The sequence below is a fragment of the Phacochoerus africanus genome, chromosome 10 (assembly GCF_016906955.1).
Source record: "Phacochoerus africanus isolate WHEZ1 chromosome 10, ROS_Pafr_v1, whole genome shotgun sequence".
In the NCBI taxonomy this organism is placed as follows: domain Eukaryota; kingdom Metazoa; phylum Chordata; class Mammalia; order Artiodactyla; family Suidae; genus Phacochoerus; species Phacochoerus africanus.
Window position 1 is genome coordinate 128,694,656 of NC_062553.1, and position 18,867 is coordinate 128,713,522.

General features: G+C 34.3%; 1 protein-coding gene across 2 annotated transcripts in view; it reads right to left on the bottom strand.

Annotated features, from left to right (window-relative positions):
* The window catches only part of CCSER1 (coiled-coil serine rich protein 1), an 823,961-nt gene that overhangs the window by 520,341 nt on the left and 284,753 nt on the right, over positions 1-18,867 (bottom strand). For both annotated transcript variants that reach the window (XM_047798060.1, XM_047798062.1), the window contains exon 5: positions 12,880-13,000. In XM_047798060.1, coding sequence (XP_047654016.1) covers positions 12,880-13,000 — 121 coding nt within the window. The remainder of the gene's footprint in view (positions 1-12,879; positions 13,001-18,867) is intronic.

Here is an 18,867-nt window from a genome sequence, read left to right on the forward strand (position 1 = left end):
ACGTCTATTTTTGCACCAGTTCCACACTGTCCTGATCACTGTGGCGCTATAGTGTTGCCTGAAGTCTGGGAGAGGTTTTTTCTTTTTTTCCTCAGGATTGCTTTGGTAATTTTGGGTCTTTTATGGTTCCATATAAATTTTTGGACTATTTTCTCTAGTTCTGTGAAAAATGTCATAGGGTAATTTGATATGGATTGCAGCAAATCTGTAGATTGCTTTAGGCAGCATTGCCATTTTAATGATATTAATTCTTCCAATCCAGAAGCATCAAGTAATCAGTTTAAGTTTAAATGGTAGCCATTTACCATACAAAAACTTTAAACTGCCAGACAACTAATGATTTGAAATATATAGAAACTACATTAAATTTATTTATTTTTTTTTTTTATTATTTATTATTATTTTTTTCCCACTGTACAGCAAGGGGGTCAGGTTATCCTTACATGTATACATTACAATTACATTTGAAACTACATTAAATTTAAATTATAAAATTGCTGTCAGCCAGCAGCTTCCCTGTATAATTTTTCATGTTATCAATTTTTTAGAAAGTAAACTTTTATTTATTTTAAAGATGATTTCTAACTTATTTATTTAAGTTAAATGATAAAGTATGTGTGTACTGTTCAATATAATGAAAAAATTTTCAGTTTTATTTGTTTAATCAAAAGAGCATTTTTCGGGAGTTCCCGTCATGGCGCAGTGGTTAACGAATCCGACTAGGAACCATGAGGTTGCGGGTTCCGTCCCTGCCCATGCTCAGTGGGTTAACGATCCAGCGTTGCCGTGAGCTGTGGTGTAGGTCGCAGATGCGGCTCGGATCCCACGTTGCTGTGGCTCTGGTGTAGGCTGGCGACTACAGTTCCGATTCGACCGCTAGCCTGGGAATTTCCATATGCTGCAGGAGCGGCCCAAGAAATAGCAAAAAGACAAAAATTTTAAAAAAAGAGCATTTTTCTCTTGAGATGTGTGAATTTCAAAATAAAAATAGAGTCAAATACTTTGATTTCTCTAGCTTTACTATATTACCCAATTTGAGTGGATGATCAAACATGGGATTATTTTCATCATTACTTGTAATGCAATAGAAATAATATACTTAGTAGAAAAAAGTATAAATATATAATTCTATGAATCTTCTTAGTCTAGCATTGACTTGTGGCATTTACACATTTAACTTAATCCTTGGTATTATTCAGGCAATCAGCTTATGATGGGACAGGGCAAGTAAAGAAGAACATACTAAAACATTATATGTTACTAAGACATGAAAAAATGTTAGAATTTTCACCTGGAATGTGACTGGTTTAATTCAGAAGATACCAGAGTTTATAGCTTGATGTAACATAAAAAAATTGGTTTTAAATAACAATAATATGTTTAAAAATAGAAAATTATTGTAATTTCACCAATTTTTAATTCTTGCTGATTATTTTGTTAAATTTTTGAAATTACATAATACACAGAACTGTTAAAATAGCAACATAGAATGTAAGTAAGAGGCCATGTAATTTTACAAGATACTTATTTTAAATTCTCCATTTTAAAGAGGCAAGAAAAGCAGGGGAAAAAAGGAAAAATAGTCCTACAATAAAATTATAACTGGTATGGAATAACTAAACACATAGAAAATACAAAGAAAAATAATTGATGTAAAAACATAGCACCCTTTTAAAAATATTTTCTTATACCTTAGTTTTGTTAAAAAAAAAATCACTATCTTGTAATTGACCAAGTTATATATCAATTGTCTTAAGCTAAACATAACATTTTTAAATCAAAGAAATATATAATACTTTGCCTTAAATAATAATAATATTTCCAAGATGCAGTTGATCTTGTTTGGAACAAAGTCTGTAGAGTAGAAGAGATTTTAAAGATCGTCGGGTTCCATTACCTCTATGGCCTAAGTCCACCTACATCATGCAGAGAAAGCAGTCATATAAAAATTTCAATCACAAGAAGCCTGCTACATATACTGACTGTTATAAAATCCATTCTTATATCATAATCTCAATATATATATCTTCCTTGTAGATCTTCATTATGCCTTTTAGATACACACAGAATCATGAACACATATTATTTCTGGTCCCAAATTACAGAGAAAATACTAAGCTTAATTCTATAAAACTCACTGAAACACTAGAATGTTAACAAGAAGCTAGTAGTATGAATGACACTATGTAGGACAGAAACACTAAAAAAACAAAACAAAACAAAAAAAAAACCAGTTTTCTTTTCTTCCTGGCTCATTTGAGGAGAAATGTATGCACAAGTGAAGAGGTACTGATTGATTGTGATAATCAACAGTGAAGAATTTTGTTACTTAAGTTCTTCTGTTGATTTGCAAATGCTAATCATCTTTTGCATTATTGGTTTATAATGACATTCATATTTTTTAGGTTGTAAAAATCTATAAAAAGAACTCAATACAAAAAAGAATAATTGTCTAGTGTGTCATGTTCAACATTTAGTCATTAAAGTAACTGAAAAGAAAGTATAATTTATTCTTTTTTTAAAGGGTCATCTTGGACAAGTTACCTAATCTATATGTGCCTCGGTTTCCTCAAGTGTAAATTGGAGATAATAATCACACACACCATTGTTGGGAGAATTAAATGAGTTAATATTTATAAAGCTTAAGGTAGTGCGTGACAATTAGTATGAACTATATAAGCGCTATTGAATAAACAAATAGCTAAACTTGAGGAAATATCTAAAATCATAAATTCCCTAGAACATGTTTTTGTACAGACCTCCTCTCCTAGCCTCATCACCAAATGTCTTCTAAAAGAGATATCAAATCAGTTATTTCTTATTGTTTTTCCTGTTTGTGCCAGAATTATTCCATTTGTTTGACGTTTAAATGTTGAATACTTAAAACAGCCTTACAAAGCAAATGTTATTGTCCTTATTTTATTGATGAAGATACTTGATTTCAATAAAATTATTAACTTTCCCTATATCATCATGCTGCTAAGTAGAGATATGTAGATTTCAAAGCTTTTGATTTTTTTCTACTAGGCTATCTCCCCTGAAAGGGGAAAAATAGGAAATTAAAATTGGGTAACATAGTCTTTGTTTATGGTGTTGTTAAATAATTTGTAATTATCTGCATTACAAAATTAATTCAAATGAAATATTTCAATTTTCTGAAAATAGTTCTTCCAAGGGAAGATGTTAGTAGGGGCAGTTGAAAGTTGGCACCCAGCTTCTCATGTGTGCGTGAGAGCCATTTTCACAACAATGGTGACGCACCTGCAGTCTATTTTAGTGATCTGATTAATTGTATTTGTGCTACACTATGAAGAGCACAATGGTACTGTACTGCACTGATGAACTGAAACACTTCAGTCATCTTGACAGGCTGTCCCAACGCATCTGAAAAATAGCATTTGTGTGTTCAGTGTACAAAGAAGAAGTGTCAGATCAGATGCAAATGTGACAATAGAATTTCTTGACTGGTCTGCACAAGGGACTAGATATTATGACTCACTAAGGAGCAGAAAGAGAAAATAACAACATTCATTCAAGGGAAGCAGTTTCTCTAGGGATTTTTACTTATTTATTTTGTGTTAAAGTCTAGTGGTTCTTGAGTAACACATAAAGTATGAAAACAATCAACTTTTCTGAGTCTTTTTTTTAATTGAATAAACTACTGACAGATAGACCACACTTTCCAATAAGATGAACAGAAACACAGAGACGATCCTTTCACAAGTGCCTCGAGGTAAATGTACTCCTGCCACCAAAGTAGAGGGGACGGGTTCTCAGTTGAGCAGAAGAGTTTTAAGGAAATTGCACTTGGCTCTCGGGCCTAGCAATGAGCCCAAATGTGGTCTGCAGAGGGCTCTTTCTGGGCCACTCTCCTACAGTTCCCTCAGTGAGAGAGGCTGGGGATCCTTCACCTCTGTGTCCCGGGTTTTCTTGTCCCTCCAGACAGTTCACAAAACACACTGTGGCTTCCCTGACCCACTCTGAGAGGTCAAGATGCTACCAAGTTCACTGTCGCCCAGCTCATCTTCACTCCCCAGATTTTATGGGCAGGTGTCAGGTTCTAGTTCATGTTCTACTTCAGTTTTGTTAGGCATAAATCAGCATGTTTTGTGTATTTCCAACAAACACTTTTCAAACTGTCTGAATGATTCTTTTGAAGACTCTTTAATAGACTGGGGTTAGAAAGCTATTCCTCCCAACTCCAACTCCTCCTCCTAAAGCTGTGGAGGCCACTCAAATTTAGGCCACATCTCTCTCCCCAGAACCTCCTCTGACAACACGCTCTACTCTTGAACTGATGAGAATCACAAGCATTGTTTTGTTCAAAAACTTGCATGAGAAGAGAGCTGTTTCATATTTATAATAGTGTCCTCATATTTATCATATTCATGACTCAGTTTCTTTTTTCAAATAAAAATTATGCTTATTAGAAGTCCCAACTTATTAAAAGACATCATATCAACCAGAAGAGAGATTTGCAATGCACATAGCAACTCTAGTATGGAAGTCAGAATAGACAACTTCTCCAAGTAAATATAAAAGAAAGACAAATCCATCAGTAAAGAAATGGACAAAAATAAGGATAGGCAATTCATGGAATAGGAAAACCAAATGTCCAAATAACACTTTTTAAGAATAATAAGCATTCAGCTTTTCTCCATTGAGGATTATATTTGCTGTGGGTCTGTCATAAATGGGTTATTATGTTAAGGTATGTTCTCTCTATACCGCTTTGGTAAGAGTTTTTATTATGAATGGATGTTGGACTTTGTCAAATGTTTTTTCTGCATCTATTGAGATGATCATATGACTTTTGACTTTTGCTTTATTAATGTGGTGTATGACACTGATTGATTTGCATGTGATGAACCATCCTTGTGAATCTGGGATGAATTCCACTTTGTCATGGGGTATTATCCTTTTTATATGTTGTTGGATTGGGTTAGCTAAAATTTTGTTGAAAATTTTTTGTCTATATTCATCAAAGATATTGGCCTACAATTTTCTTTTTTGGTAATATTTTTGTCTGGTTTTGGTATTAGGGTAATGGTGGCTTCATAGAATGTCTTTGGGAGTATTCCTCATTCTTCAACACTTTGGAAAACTTTAAGAAGGATGGGCATAAGTTCTTCTTTGCATGTTTGGTAGAATTTGCCTGTGAAGCCATCTGGTCCTGGACTTTTGTTTTTAGAGAGTGTTTTCATTATATATTCCATTTCATTTATAGTGATTGGTCTGTTCATTGATCTAGTCCTTCTTCATTCAGTCTTGATGGGCTTTAAGTCTCTAGAAAGTTGTCCATTTCTTTTAGGTTGTCAAATTTGTTGGCACAATATTGTTCATAGTTTTTTTTTTTTTAAATTTCTGTAGTATCCATTGAGATTTCTCCTGTTTTTCATTTCTTATTTTGTTTATTTGTGTTTTTTCTCTCCTCTTCTTGGTGAATCTGACCAGAGGTTTGTCAATTTTGTTTGCCTGAAGAACCAGCTCTTAGTTTTATTGATTTTTTTTCTATTGTTTTTTGAATCTTTATTTTTTGATTTCCTCTCTGATCTTTATGATTCCCTTCCTTCTTCCGGCTTTAGGTTTTGTTTGTTCTTCTTAGGTGGTGGGTCAAGTTGTCGATTTGAGATTTTTCCTCTTTTTTGGAGCAAGGCCAGTATCACTATGAACTTCTCTCCTGGCACTGCTTTTGTGCCATCCCATAGACTGTGAATGGCTGTGCCTTCATTATCATTTGTCTTGAGGTATTTTTTTAATTTCCTTCCTGATTTCCTTACTGACCCACTGTTTTTCAGTAGCATGTTTTTTAGTCTCCATGTAGTCAGTTTTTTCTTTATTTTCCTGTGGTTGATTTCTGGTTTCACGTCATTGTGGTCAGAGAAGATATCTGAAATAATGTCTATACTTTTATATTTGTTGAAGATAGTTTTGTGCCCCTGTGTGGTCAATCCTTGAGAATGTTCCAAGTGCATCTGAAAAGAATGTACATTCTGATTTTTTTTGTAGGTAATGTCCTGAAAATGTCAATGCCGTCTAAATTTTCTATTGTGTCATTTGGGATCTCTGTTGTCTTATTGATTTTTCTATCTAGAGGATCTGTCCATTGACCTGAGTGGGGGGGTAAAGTTTACTGCTAATACTGTATTCCCATCAACTTCTCTTATGTGTGTTAATATTTATTGTATGTATCTGGGTGCTCATATATTAGGGACATATATAGATAACATGAGAAAAAGCATATGTGTGTGTATATACCCACACTTTGGGTCAGTAGAAATTGACAGATCACTGTAAACCAACTATAATGGAAAAAATTAAAATCATAAAAAATGATAAACATCACTAGAAGTAGGTCAATGTAAATCAAAACCACAGTGAGATGCCAGTTTACACTCATAAGATTGGCAAAAGCATGTGGCAAAACCTTATAAGGTTAAGTATAGATAAATTGTGTACGAGGAGGACACCTGGAGAATGGTTTAATGCTGACTGCTGAAGTGAAAAATGTATGTGCCTTACAATTCTGCCATCCATTTCCAAAGAAACCTCACATCAGTCTCAGGAGCCCATGAGTGTTTAGAGCAGAACTGTTTGTACAGCTGATATTGCAAGCCATGTACATATGCATTCATGGGAAACTGAATAAATACATTTTGATACATTTATGTAATGGAATATTATATACCAACCAAAATAACTAAACTAGAGCTGTAAGTTAAACATTTACCAGCACTGTACTGGATGGCAGGTGTACCTCCTGGATCCCTACAGGGAAGGCAGGAGCTAAGTGTTCCTGACTGGCCCCAGTACAAGAACTAGGATCTCTGTGAGGGATGACCCAAGGAGGTAGATTTTGGCTGAAAATGAAGGAGAGTTTTCTAACGGGCAAGGCTGGCCAAGGACAGAATAAGCTTCCTTCTAAGGAAATGAGGTGCTTTTCATCAGAGGTATGACAGCAGGGGTTGGGCAATTTTTCATGTGCAGTATACCTAACACTGAGTATCAGTAGTGTAAAGGCAAGGTTGGATAAAGATGGCTTTCACGACACCTCTTCGACACCCAGAGGCCCTGTGTTTCTATGGTTCAGTGAGTTTGCAAGGTGTGCTCAAAAAGGTCCCTGTGGACCACAATGCATGCAACAATAAGAATGAATCTCAAAAACATGCTGAGGGAAAGAAACCTCGCACAAAAGGACACAAACTATGTAATTCCATTACGTCACGCCTCAGTTTCTTTTTTTTTTTTTTTCCTTCCTGCAGCATGTGGAAGTTCCCAGGCCAAGGACACAACCCACCAAGCTGCTGCAGTGATAACATCAAATCCTTAACCCACTGTGCCACAAGAGAACTCCCCCAATACTTTTCTTTAATAGAAGAGATTTATGACACCAAGATGGTAGATGGTAAATAAAGGCTAAAGAACAAATATAGCAGGAAAATTATTATTATTATTATTTTGCTTTTTAAGACCACACCCATGGCATATGGAAGTTTCCAGACTAGGGTTCAAATCAGAGCTACAGCTGCCAGCCTACACCACAGCCACAGCAACGCAGGATCTGAGCTGTGTCGGCGACCGACCTATACCACAGTTTACGGGAATGCTGGATTCCCAACCTCCTAAGCTAGGCTAGGGATAGAACCCACATCCTCATGGATACTAGTCAAATTTGTTTCCACTGCACCACAACCAGAACTCCAATAGCAGGAAAATTATTGATAAAGAGTCATAAGAATTTACATAAGGACCTATATGGAATTTACTTACATTTACCTGCACTTGCAGTGAGAATCAATGGCAAAAACTCAGGAAGGAATTTTGTGCAAAAAGCATTTATATATGTTACCTACCTATGCAGTTCCACTGATAATACTCAATATAAATTAAAAGAATATCAAAACTCCCCCTTGACGAAACTATTACTCATTCAAAATAACATTTAGGATTATCACAATAATACATTATCTTATAATTCCAATGAGTAATTTCTCCTTTTTCCTTGGTAAGTGTGTGGCATCATAAGTTTAATTTAATAATTTAATTTTCCTAGGTTCTGAAAAATACACTGAATCAGTTCATTTTTCATATTTTACCATCTCCAGTGGCAGCACCCCAGTCCAAACTACCGTCAGTAATCATTTAAAAGGTCTCACTGCAGACACTCAAACTCTCCTCCATTTAGATGTGAGCTGATAAATAGTTAACAAGTTCTCTGGGAGAGGGAAAAGCCTTGATTCACAGAATTTGTGAATTACTGTGGTGTAAATATACCCACTGTGGCTGAGTGAAAGCTTCTGACTTTCACTGTACCTGGAGTTGGGAAGAAATGATAGCAATTTTGTTCTTCCAAGCTCTCTATCACACCACTGCCCCCACCACACCCACCCAATTCGTTCTTCATAAGAAACTTGGACAGGGAATTCCCCTGGTGGCACAGCAGAAATGAATCCAACTAGAATTCATGAGGATACAAGTTCTATACCTGGCCTCACTCAGTGGGTTAAGGATCCTGTGTTGCTGTGGCTGTGGTGCAGGCCAGCAACTGGAGCTCTGATTCCGCCCCTAGCCTGGGAACTTCCATTTTCTGTGGGTGCAGCCCTAAAAAAGCAAAATAAATAAATAAAAGAAACTTGGACAAAATTTTTTTCAAAAGAGAAATCTGATTGTGTCTTCTGGGCCCTGATTAAAAACTTGTTTTTGGCTTATTTTAAACTCCCACCAGCCTTCTTTAATTTCTTCCTATACCCAGCCATCATGGGATATTTGAACAAGCCCTTATTTCTGCTGCTAAATTCCTTCTTTGCTTATCAATACAACAGTATAATTAAGGCCAATACTCTGGCTTTACTTTCCTAAATTTTTATACTGATATACCAATAAACCTAACTTATCTTTAAACAATCATGTGTCTGATGAATATGTATACCTACACTTGAGAAATAGCATCTGTTGTCTTAATACTGTGACCTACCTTTTCAGGTGCATGTTTTCCCTTTTCATGTATATTGTAACAGCCTCAGAACTACATCATCTTATGTATTCCTTTGTGTGTACAATTTTATGTATTCTGAAGCCCATACACTGAGAAGATTATTGCAGTTCTTCCCAGTAAGAGATTTGCTGAGTTCTGAACTATGTGACTTGAGAGTCCTTTGTTTCGAAGACTCAATTGTTTATGAATTCATCATGTGAAGTGAGTAAAATTAGAAAGAAAAATTTACTTAAAGAAACAATTTCATCTTGAATTTAAAGGACATATTAAGTATCCAAAAGCAATGTCTCAACATACAGCATTCTAATATCTTAGTATTACACTAGTGGGTAATTATTTTTCTTAATGGGAAATCCAAAATACACAAAACAAATAATACACAAGGCTTTGGATATGTTTATTTAACTAATGTATTTGTTATAAAATATAATATTTTTATATTCTTGCCTTCATATTGTGTTTTAGGTATTGCACTGTAAGATAAATAAAGTTAGCTCCCATACTAAAAAAGATAATGTTAACTCCCATACTAAAAAGAAACAAACTCTATGGTTAAGAAAGAGTCAAAAAGCAGTGCAAAGACCTGAATTCATAACCATCAAATTATACTTCCTCTCTATAATAGCACAGCTGGATCAAATAATATGAAATAAAATTGTCAGAAATCACTTAAAACAAGAAATGAAGATATACAACTGTATTTAAATGCAGAATTTCAATATACACACTTTAAATACAATAAAGAATCCTCACTTTTAAAACTAGGGGTTAAAATATTACTACCTGTATTGAGCATCTATACCTGCCTTCTTTTACCAGCATCACCCATATTTCTAGCATGGAATCACCTTTCCATCACATCATCACTCTCTACGCCAGCATTTGTCATGTAACCTGGTACTAACCAATCACATCATCAAATATTCCTGGGTACAGTGTTTGCTTCAGCATAGTCATGTCAAACAGGGTAAGCTACTCAAAACCAATGACATTCAAATACGGGATTTTGTTTTGTTTTGTTTTGTTTTGATCAAAGGGAAAGATAAATTGTTTCCACCGGATTTGCTGAAAAGATAAAAACCCATCTCAGTAGCTAATGCTGGCGGTAGTGTCACCACTGCCTTTTTGAAAATGGAAACTGTAAGCCAGAAAGCAGCGCAAAGAGACAAAGGTGGAAAGAATGACTGTCCATGACATTGCTTAAGCACTAGAACAACCATACCTGAGAAAACGTCTCCCTCTACACTTTGAATTACATGAGCCAATAACGACCACTACCCTTGACTTTTCTCAAATTAATTTATATCGGGCATCTCTCATTGACAAACAAGAGTTTTGAATTAATCACCACATCTGAATGTATTCTATAGTCTTGCCATATTGTCACACCTATGATTTAACTCTCAAAACAGCAATATGAGGTATGAAGGGCATATTCAATTTCCATTTGATAGAAGACCACTTTTTGAATGACTTCATTAAGATAATAACTGAATATATAGATTAGACAAAATTTTAAAATATGAAAAAAGTATATGCCTTCTTAATTAGCTCAAATGGTAAGAAAAATATAATAGAGGCATTAATCAAGTAATTGGTAGCGAATTGAATGTGAGATGTGAGGGGAATACATATTGAGATTTTAAGAAAAGAAAAATAATATCTGCTTTACCTAAGGGTGGAAAGCAGAAGGAATTAGAAGCTTGAGGGGCTAGAGAAGTCATTAATTTAGTTTAAACATATTTAGTATAAGAGTCTCATAGGACATTTAGTTAGACAAGTATGGTCAAGGACTTTAAACATTAGACCTGCATTAAGAGCCTTCAGAAGAATACATATCTGTAAGTTATCAGTAATGTTGAGAGTTGAAGCTATGGAGGAGGCAACATAACTAACACTTTTTTATGGATTTTCAGATTTCAAGTTCTTTAGCAATATCACTTCACATAATTCTTGCAATGACCCTGTAAAGGTGGTAACAGATTAACAGATGTAGAAAGAAAAGACTGAGAGCTTAAATAAATGTTTCCAATTTCCAGACAACATATAGCAGTGTTAGGGTTTTAACTAAGGTCTCTCTGACTTAGAAAAACAAAAACAATAATAATAACAAAACCTATAGGAAAAAATGAAAGATCCTCTTGAAGGAAACTTTAAATAAGAAAGTGGATTCGGAGAATACAGAGGAGTATCAAAGTGAACGTAGGGTAACAGGAAGAAAAAGGAAAGCCAGTAAACAAATTCTGTCTACTTCAGGATATACCTTGGAATAAAGAAGAATGAATATTTATGAAGTAGCTAAGACTGGAAAAAAAAAACATTTCATGTAAGCAAGTAATGCTATTCATTAGTTTTGAACAGAGTCACTGAAAGATAATTAAGAGAATTTAAGATCTAATTTACAAATATATAAACTCATATATACATTGCAAAAAATTCATTTGAGTTTTCTAATACAATTCAGTTGGCATATATGAGATGTAATTTTCCTCCTATCAGACAAAACATGGCTTTTGGAACCTAAAAATTAGACTATATTAAGAGTAGTTAAATTGTTTTCACTTTTAGATTGTATTAAAACTAAATTACCATCATTACTTTCTGAATTGGTTAGTATTTCTTTTCTCTCTAATGAGAATATTAATACTGACTATCTTCATGCAATCGAATATATGCATTACTCCATTTGAATTCAACATTATTGAATATAACATTAAGGGCTTTTCTAATTGATTTCACAAAGAGTATCAGACACTATCATGTTCCAGGAAACTCAGTCTTCAGGAGCTTTTTTAGTAGAAAGACATTAAGAAACAGACAACTATGGTACAGTTAATCTAAAATCTAAAATCTAAAATCTAATCTAAAATGGTAGGTGATTCAAGGTAACTTCCACTGCAGCCAGAAATCCTTGGCAACACCAGAGTAACCTAATCTCCAACTTGAGACTTTAAAGCAGGCATGGCACTACTTTTGCTAGAAAATCATCAGTAGGTTTTCTCTTTTTATTTACTTAATATATAACCAGATATAATCCCAGTTACGTGATCTTTCAAGTCCATGGATCTTACATTTGCTATGGTGAATTTAATTCTCTTTGGCCATGATAAGAAAAAGTCTATTATTTATTCAATAAAAGATCAACCTTAGGGGTTCCCATTGTGGCTCAGTGGTAACAAACCCAATCATTATCCATAAGGGTAAGGGGTCTATCCCTGGCCTAGCTCAATGGGTTAAGTATCCAATTTGCCATGAGCTATGGTGTAGTTTGAAGATTTGGCTCAGATCCTGCCTTGCTGTGGCTGTGGCATAAAGCCCCTGGCCTTGGAACTCCCATATGCCTCAAGCCTGGCCCTAAAAAAATTTAAAAAAAAAATCAAATTTAAATTTAAATGAAGCTTGGTCTGCTTAAATGGAAAAATATGGAAACATTAAATAGCGTAAAGTTAATAATTAATTTTAACTCCTTATAAATGTGCAAACCAAAGTAAGGCAAAGAAATTTATACTTAAAAGTGATCATAGTTCAGATCGTTAAAAACTGCAACTATAAAATACGGAATTCAAGAACAATACATCCATAATCACATTGTTAAGGAAATGAAGTGCTTCAGTCTATTACACACATCACTAAGATAAGGTAACAAAATGAAACTTGAAAGGCATATAGTTCAAACACACAAAGTCAGGAGACAGAAGTTATTCATTGAGGCATTTCAGGATAAACTGATTTTTAAAATGTGCAAAATTTAGTTCTGTTCTCTCAGATTCTAGCATAAATACATTTATTATAAGTTCACAATTTCTGAGTGATCTAAATCTGATCAGTTATCTAATTATTTAATAAGTTTTACAAAGCTCTGAAAAATCAAATGAATAACTTACTGTTTGGAAGGTTCAGGAAGTTTTAGTTCTTCTCTTTTCTTCATTTCTATTGTTGGTTCCACAGGAGTGAGAACTACAGCAGCACATGAGACCACAGAGTGGTACGAATCTTCTCGGCAAACTGTTTTATTAGAAAAATATAATGGTAAATGTCAAAATTATCTGGACTATTCTCAATTTCTTTTTTGCATTTTATTTTCAAATAAGAGAATTCAATGAAAACATTATCATTAATTTATCATTCATTATCATTCCCTGCTGTCTTTCCACTCACTAGCTATATGACCTTATGCACTTACTCTTTTCTTTTTCTAAGCCATACGGCAGAAAAGACCTTGCCAACATTTTCTAATCTTTCATTAAAAAAAGATTTTCAATGAAGAATAAGGAGTCCCAAAATTATAAACAGTTAATCTTTGCAACATGAACACACCTGTTTAACTAGCACCAAAATCAATAAACCAACAACCTAACACTCCCTGCAATACCCCTTCTTTACCACCATGGTAGCTTCCAAGCAGAAATTATGATTACTTATATAACCCTAGATTAGTTTTGCCTATTTCTGACCTTTATGTAAATGAGTTCATATACTTTTGTGTGTGTACTTTTTTATATATGGCTTATTCCACTCAACAGACATTTGTTAAGACTCATTCGTGTGTATCAACAGTTCATTCTCATAGTTGTGGAGTTTTTCACTGAATGCACCACAGTGTATTTACACATTCTGCTTGTGATGGACACCTGGATTGCTTCTGGTCTGAGGTTATGTCAAAATACCTATAAACCTTCTTTTTTTGTTTGTTTGTTTTTGCTTTGTTTTTTGCTTTTTTTGGTGCACAAATAGGTTTATCTTGGATAAGTATCTAGAAGCTATAATCACTCATAAAGTATGCTCACAGGCTTTACATTCAATTTTAGTAAATACTGCCAAGGAGTTTTCCGAACTGACGGTACTAAATTGCATTCCCTCAATTACATTGTCCTACGTCTATACTAAGATTTGGTTTTGTCAGTTTTTTCTTTTTTAAACTTTTATCATTGTATTAATTTTATATTGCTGCATAACAAATTTACATAAATCTAGCAACTTAAAACAATGCCATTCTTGGAGTTCCCGTTGTGGCGCAGTGGTTAATGAATCCGACTAGGAACCATGAGGTTGCAGGTTCGGTCCCTGCCCTTGCTCAGTGGGTTAACGATCCAGCGTTGCCGTGAGCTGTGGTGTAGGTTGCAGACGCGGCTTGGATCCTGTATTGCTGTGGCTCTGGCGTAGGCCGGTGGCTACAGCTCCGATTCAACCCCTAGCCTGGGAACCTCCACATGCCACGAGAGTGGCCCAAGAAATAGCAAAAAGACAAAAAAAAAAAAATGCCATTCTCTTATCTCAAAGTTTGCATGTTAGAAGTCAAGGTAGACTCAACTGTGTTCCCTGAGTAGGGTCTCATAAGGCCAATGTCAAGTTGACGGCCAGCCTGTACTCTTATCTATAGTCTATTAAAAAAAGATTCCACTTCTGAGCTCATTTAGGTTGACAGCAGAATTTAATTCTTTGCAGAAGCAGCACTCAAGCTTCTTTTACATTGCAGGGTATTGGCTAGGCGCTTTACAGGTCAATGACCAATGGCCTATCTCAGTGATTCAAAACAATCCTTACATTTAAGCCTTTTCCTATTTCAAATCTCTCTGATTTCTTCTGCTGCTAATAGCTAGGAGAAAATTCTTCTTTAAAGGGCTCATGTGACCAGTTTGCATCTCTACAGATTATCTCCTTGTTGATTAAGTCTACTGATTAGTAACCTTAATTACATCTGCAACTTCCCTCTTGTCATACAACATAATATAATTACAGTAGGGTTAGGATTAGGGTTAGGGTTAGGGAAATTAGGGTTAGGTTATTATCTTTCCTGTGGAGGAATAATATGTGTCATCTTAGAATTCTGTCTACCATAGCTACTTCTATAATTGTGTATCCATATCACAGCATAGCTTTATCTTTTCCTAATGGTTCTGATACACACAAATTTCAGTTACATGGTTTAGTTAAAGAACAACTCCCCAAAATATGGTTCAAATTCAGTTAGCAAGTTAGCATGGCATATTGACTGTAAGTAATTATATAAAGTACAAACTTCTTCCTACTTCTTCAATCCACAAACTACACAAATAAGAGATATACATCATGATCAGTGACACACATATTACCTCTTTAAAGGCTGTCAATGATTGGTCACTACGTATCTATTACTCAGTGTATAGTTGCATTACTTTCTTCTCTCCTCCAGTGATAAACTTATGTGACATTTTACAAAAATGGATAATCTAAGGAAATAATTTTTCAATAGAGATGAAAGTGTAGCAAATAAATAAAAACTAATATTAGAGGAAGTGATATTTGAGTTTATTATAAATGAACAGCCAATAATGCCTGATATAAGTACTCACCTGAAGAACCATGATGGGGACAACGATGCAGAGAGAGGAAAATAAGAAAAATGATATCCCACATTAATGAAGGAGAGGACAAAAATACAAAGAGCATGCAAGTCAGCCAAGAAGTAAGGGGCCATGATCTCGAAGACAAAAAAGGGTAAGAGATGATCTCAGTGTTCTTCAACTTTCTCCTAAAAATATTTGCTGAATTACATAAAGAAATATAAAATAGATGACCACTAAAATCAGAGCTGAATTTAAAACAATCTTGTGGCATTCAAAAGGCAAAGATTTCTCTCCAGGATATATCGAGGAGGAGGAGCCCTGGTTTTCTCATCATCTCTCCAATACCATTGAACATATTTTGTTTTTATTTTTTAATTTAATTTTCTCTACTTCTCGGCATGAGCTTTGAGTCTAAAACAAAAAAATCCCATCATAGCTGGGAGAAGAAAAACTATTATAAATTTCCACTGCTTCCTTAAACACTGCTAGTGATGGAATAGTTTAAGAATAAAAATTACTGACTCATTCTTTTGTGATAGCATCAACTTATTCAGTAAATATTTACTGAACTATATGTTCCAAGAAATATGCTTAATAGTAGGGTTCTACTGTGAGCAAGAAAGAAATGTCCTCCCTTCTCCCCAAGATTTGATGAAGTTTTAATTTCTTCTAGAGATATCTCTCAAGCATTCAGGCAATAAACTTCTGACCAAATGAAAAAATTTCTCTAGATCTCTATGAGGGAAAATACAGCTAAATTTTTTGTTGTTGTTGTTGTTTTGGTTTTTTTTGTTTGTTTTTTTAAAGGGAGTGAGAGAATGAAATAGGAAAATAAATAAAAGAGAAATTTTTTTTTAAAATAAAGGAACATTTGTTTACTCAAGGTAACATGAGTATCAATACTTAACTTTTATGAACTAGAGGTTGGAACAATTGACATTGAACTCAAAGGTATTGAAGTTTAAAAAAATAAATAACCTAAGTCAATAAGAAAATAAGCCCTGTTAATTGTTACATGATGAAAGTGACAATTAATGGACCTATCTAAAGATGGATGGTTGGGTGCTCTGTGTAAATGACTGAGTTTTTAGATTTAGCTGAAATTAAATTACACTCATTTTAATATCTTTTAATTTCACTTATTACAAAACAAAAGAATTAGCATAATAAATGCAAGCTAGGCAAATAAATAATAAGAGAAGTTATAACTTCAAACACAAGTGAATGAGAAAATAAAAGGGAAGTACAGGTTTTTCAAAACAAAAATACACCTAGACTGTCCTTTCAGAGGCTGGAAGAAAAATAGAAATAAAAGAAACCTTAGCAAAATGTCACTGAGAAGAGAAAGGATTTCTGAGGGTCAAAAGAGTCATGGATATTCCTGTGATCACTATATTCTGATAAAGCAAAAGATGTTCTTCCAAATCATGGTACACATATAAAAAGCAAATCATAGGAATTCCGTTGTAGCTCAGCAGAAACGAGCCTGACTAGCGTCCACGAGGATGAGGGTTCAAACCCCGGCCTCGCTCAGTGGGTAAAGGATCCTGTGTTGCCATAAGCTGTGGTGTAGGTTGCATATGAGGCGTGGATCTTGCTGTGGCGTAAGCTGGCAACTGCAGCTCCCATTAGACCCCTAGCCTGGGAACTTCCATAGGCTGGGGATGCAGCTCTAAAACACAACAAATTAACAATAAAAATAAAAAGCAAATCATAACCTTGTATCACAATGGCCATGATGTGAACTAATCTCCATAGTGATTTGGTTAGTAAAGGAGTTTTTGGTTATTATTATCATATTTTGCCACATAATGAATGCATAGATTTCTTTTGAAGAATCCTAGGAATATTACTAAGTGGGAAAACATATTTATCATTCAAAGAAACCTTTATGATACAGACTAAAAGGAAATTTCAAGCTTGAAAAAGACCTATGAAGCTATTAGAGTTTAAAACTTTGCTTTTTACAAAAATATCCTGGAGTTCCTGTCGTGGCTCAGTAGTTAATGAATCCGACTAGGAACCATGAGGTTGTGGGTTTGATCCCTGGCCTCACTCAGTGGGTTAAGGATCCGGTATTGCCGTGAGCTGTGGTGTAGGTCGCAGGCACCGCTCGGATCCAGATCCTACGTTGCTGTGCCTCTGACATAGGCTGGCGGCTATAGCTCCGATTAGACCCCTAGCCTGGGAACCTCCATAAGCTGTGGGTGTGGCTCTAGAAAAGACAAAAAAAAAAAAAGTCCTAAACTTTTGTTGCCTTAGAGTATTTCACAAAATAATATGAATGTCTTTGGGAACGGAGAAAGTCTATAGACTAAAATGATATTTATTTAATCTCCCTGATAAAACGCTTTAAAATTTTTAATTGAAACAGCAAGAAATTTAAACAATTCTGATATAAATACTGAATTATTGCTAGACTCTGAAAGGATATTACACTATAAGATCAAAAGGAAGTAAAATAAGAATCATAGTTGTTAGCCAACACACGTCTCTATCTCACCTCTTTACTAATAAAGAAATGAGTACATTTTAAAACGTTAGAGATATAAGAAGAAAATAATACATAATTTTTATGGAATAGTATTGTTCATCTTTTTCATATTTGTAGGATTAGGTAGATGAATTCATACAAAAAGTACTGGAGTAAGATAGTTTAATATGATTGATAATTTTGTTGAACACTATGAAACTGAAGGCAAATGTTTTCATAATAGAAAAATTGCTTATGTACTATATATACACCATTTTAAAGATAAACATAAAAATTACTACAGGAGTTAAATTTTAGCTTATCCGACAGTGGGTAATTTCATTTTCTTCTTTATAGTTTTTAATGTTTTCCAAATTTCTTACAGTGATCTTTTTTTACTTTTATAAACAGGAAAAATAGAACATATGTTAAAATATAATCATGAAAACGGAGTAGATAAATAGATGTGTGAAACATTGATATTGGCCTCAAAACAGTGTAACTTCCTGAAACTCCTTCAGGAAAACCATTTTTCTAATTTAACCAGATTAAAATTTAATGTCATCTTCTAAATATATCCTCCATTTCCCTCTCTCTCCCCCTCCAAAGATCACTTTTACAAAAGGCACTGTAAGTGACTGGTTGAGTTGATTTTTCTAAAATTGATAAAGAGACTACGCTTATTTTATAGATTCCCCTCAAAGCCATCAATTTCTGCACTACCAGGGGCTTTTGATTTTTAATCTAAGTGATTGAATCACAGAGGTACGCTTAGGTGTTGTGAGGCCTGGTTTGAGGTAAGGATGATTTCTGTGCTTTCCATATCACATCAAATTTAAATGGTTCACCATTCAGCTTTAACTCTTATGATGGAAAAACTGGCTTTAGGAGAAAGCAGACAATGAAACAATTAGAAAGTCCCAACTTTGAGTTATTCACGTTATTTAACTCATCCATAAAATTATCCTTAAAATGTATGAAATATTTTATTAACGTCTAAATTTTAAAAAGGAAATTTTATGGAATGATAGATAATTATTTTATAATGTAACTTAAAAATCATGAAAAAAAAA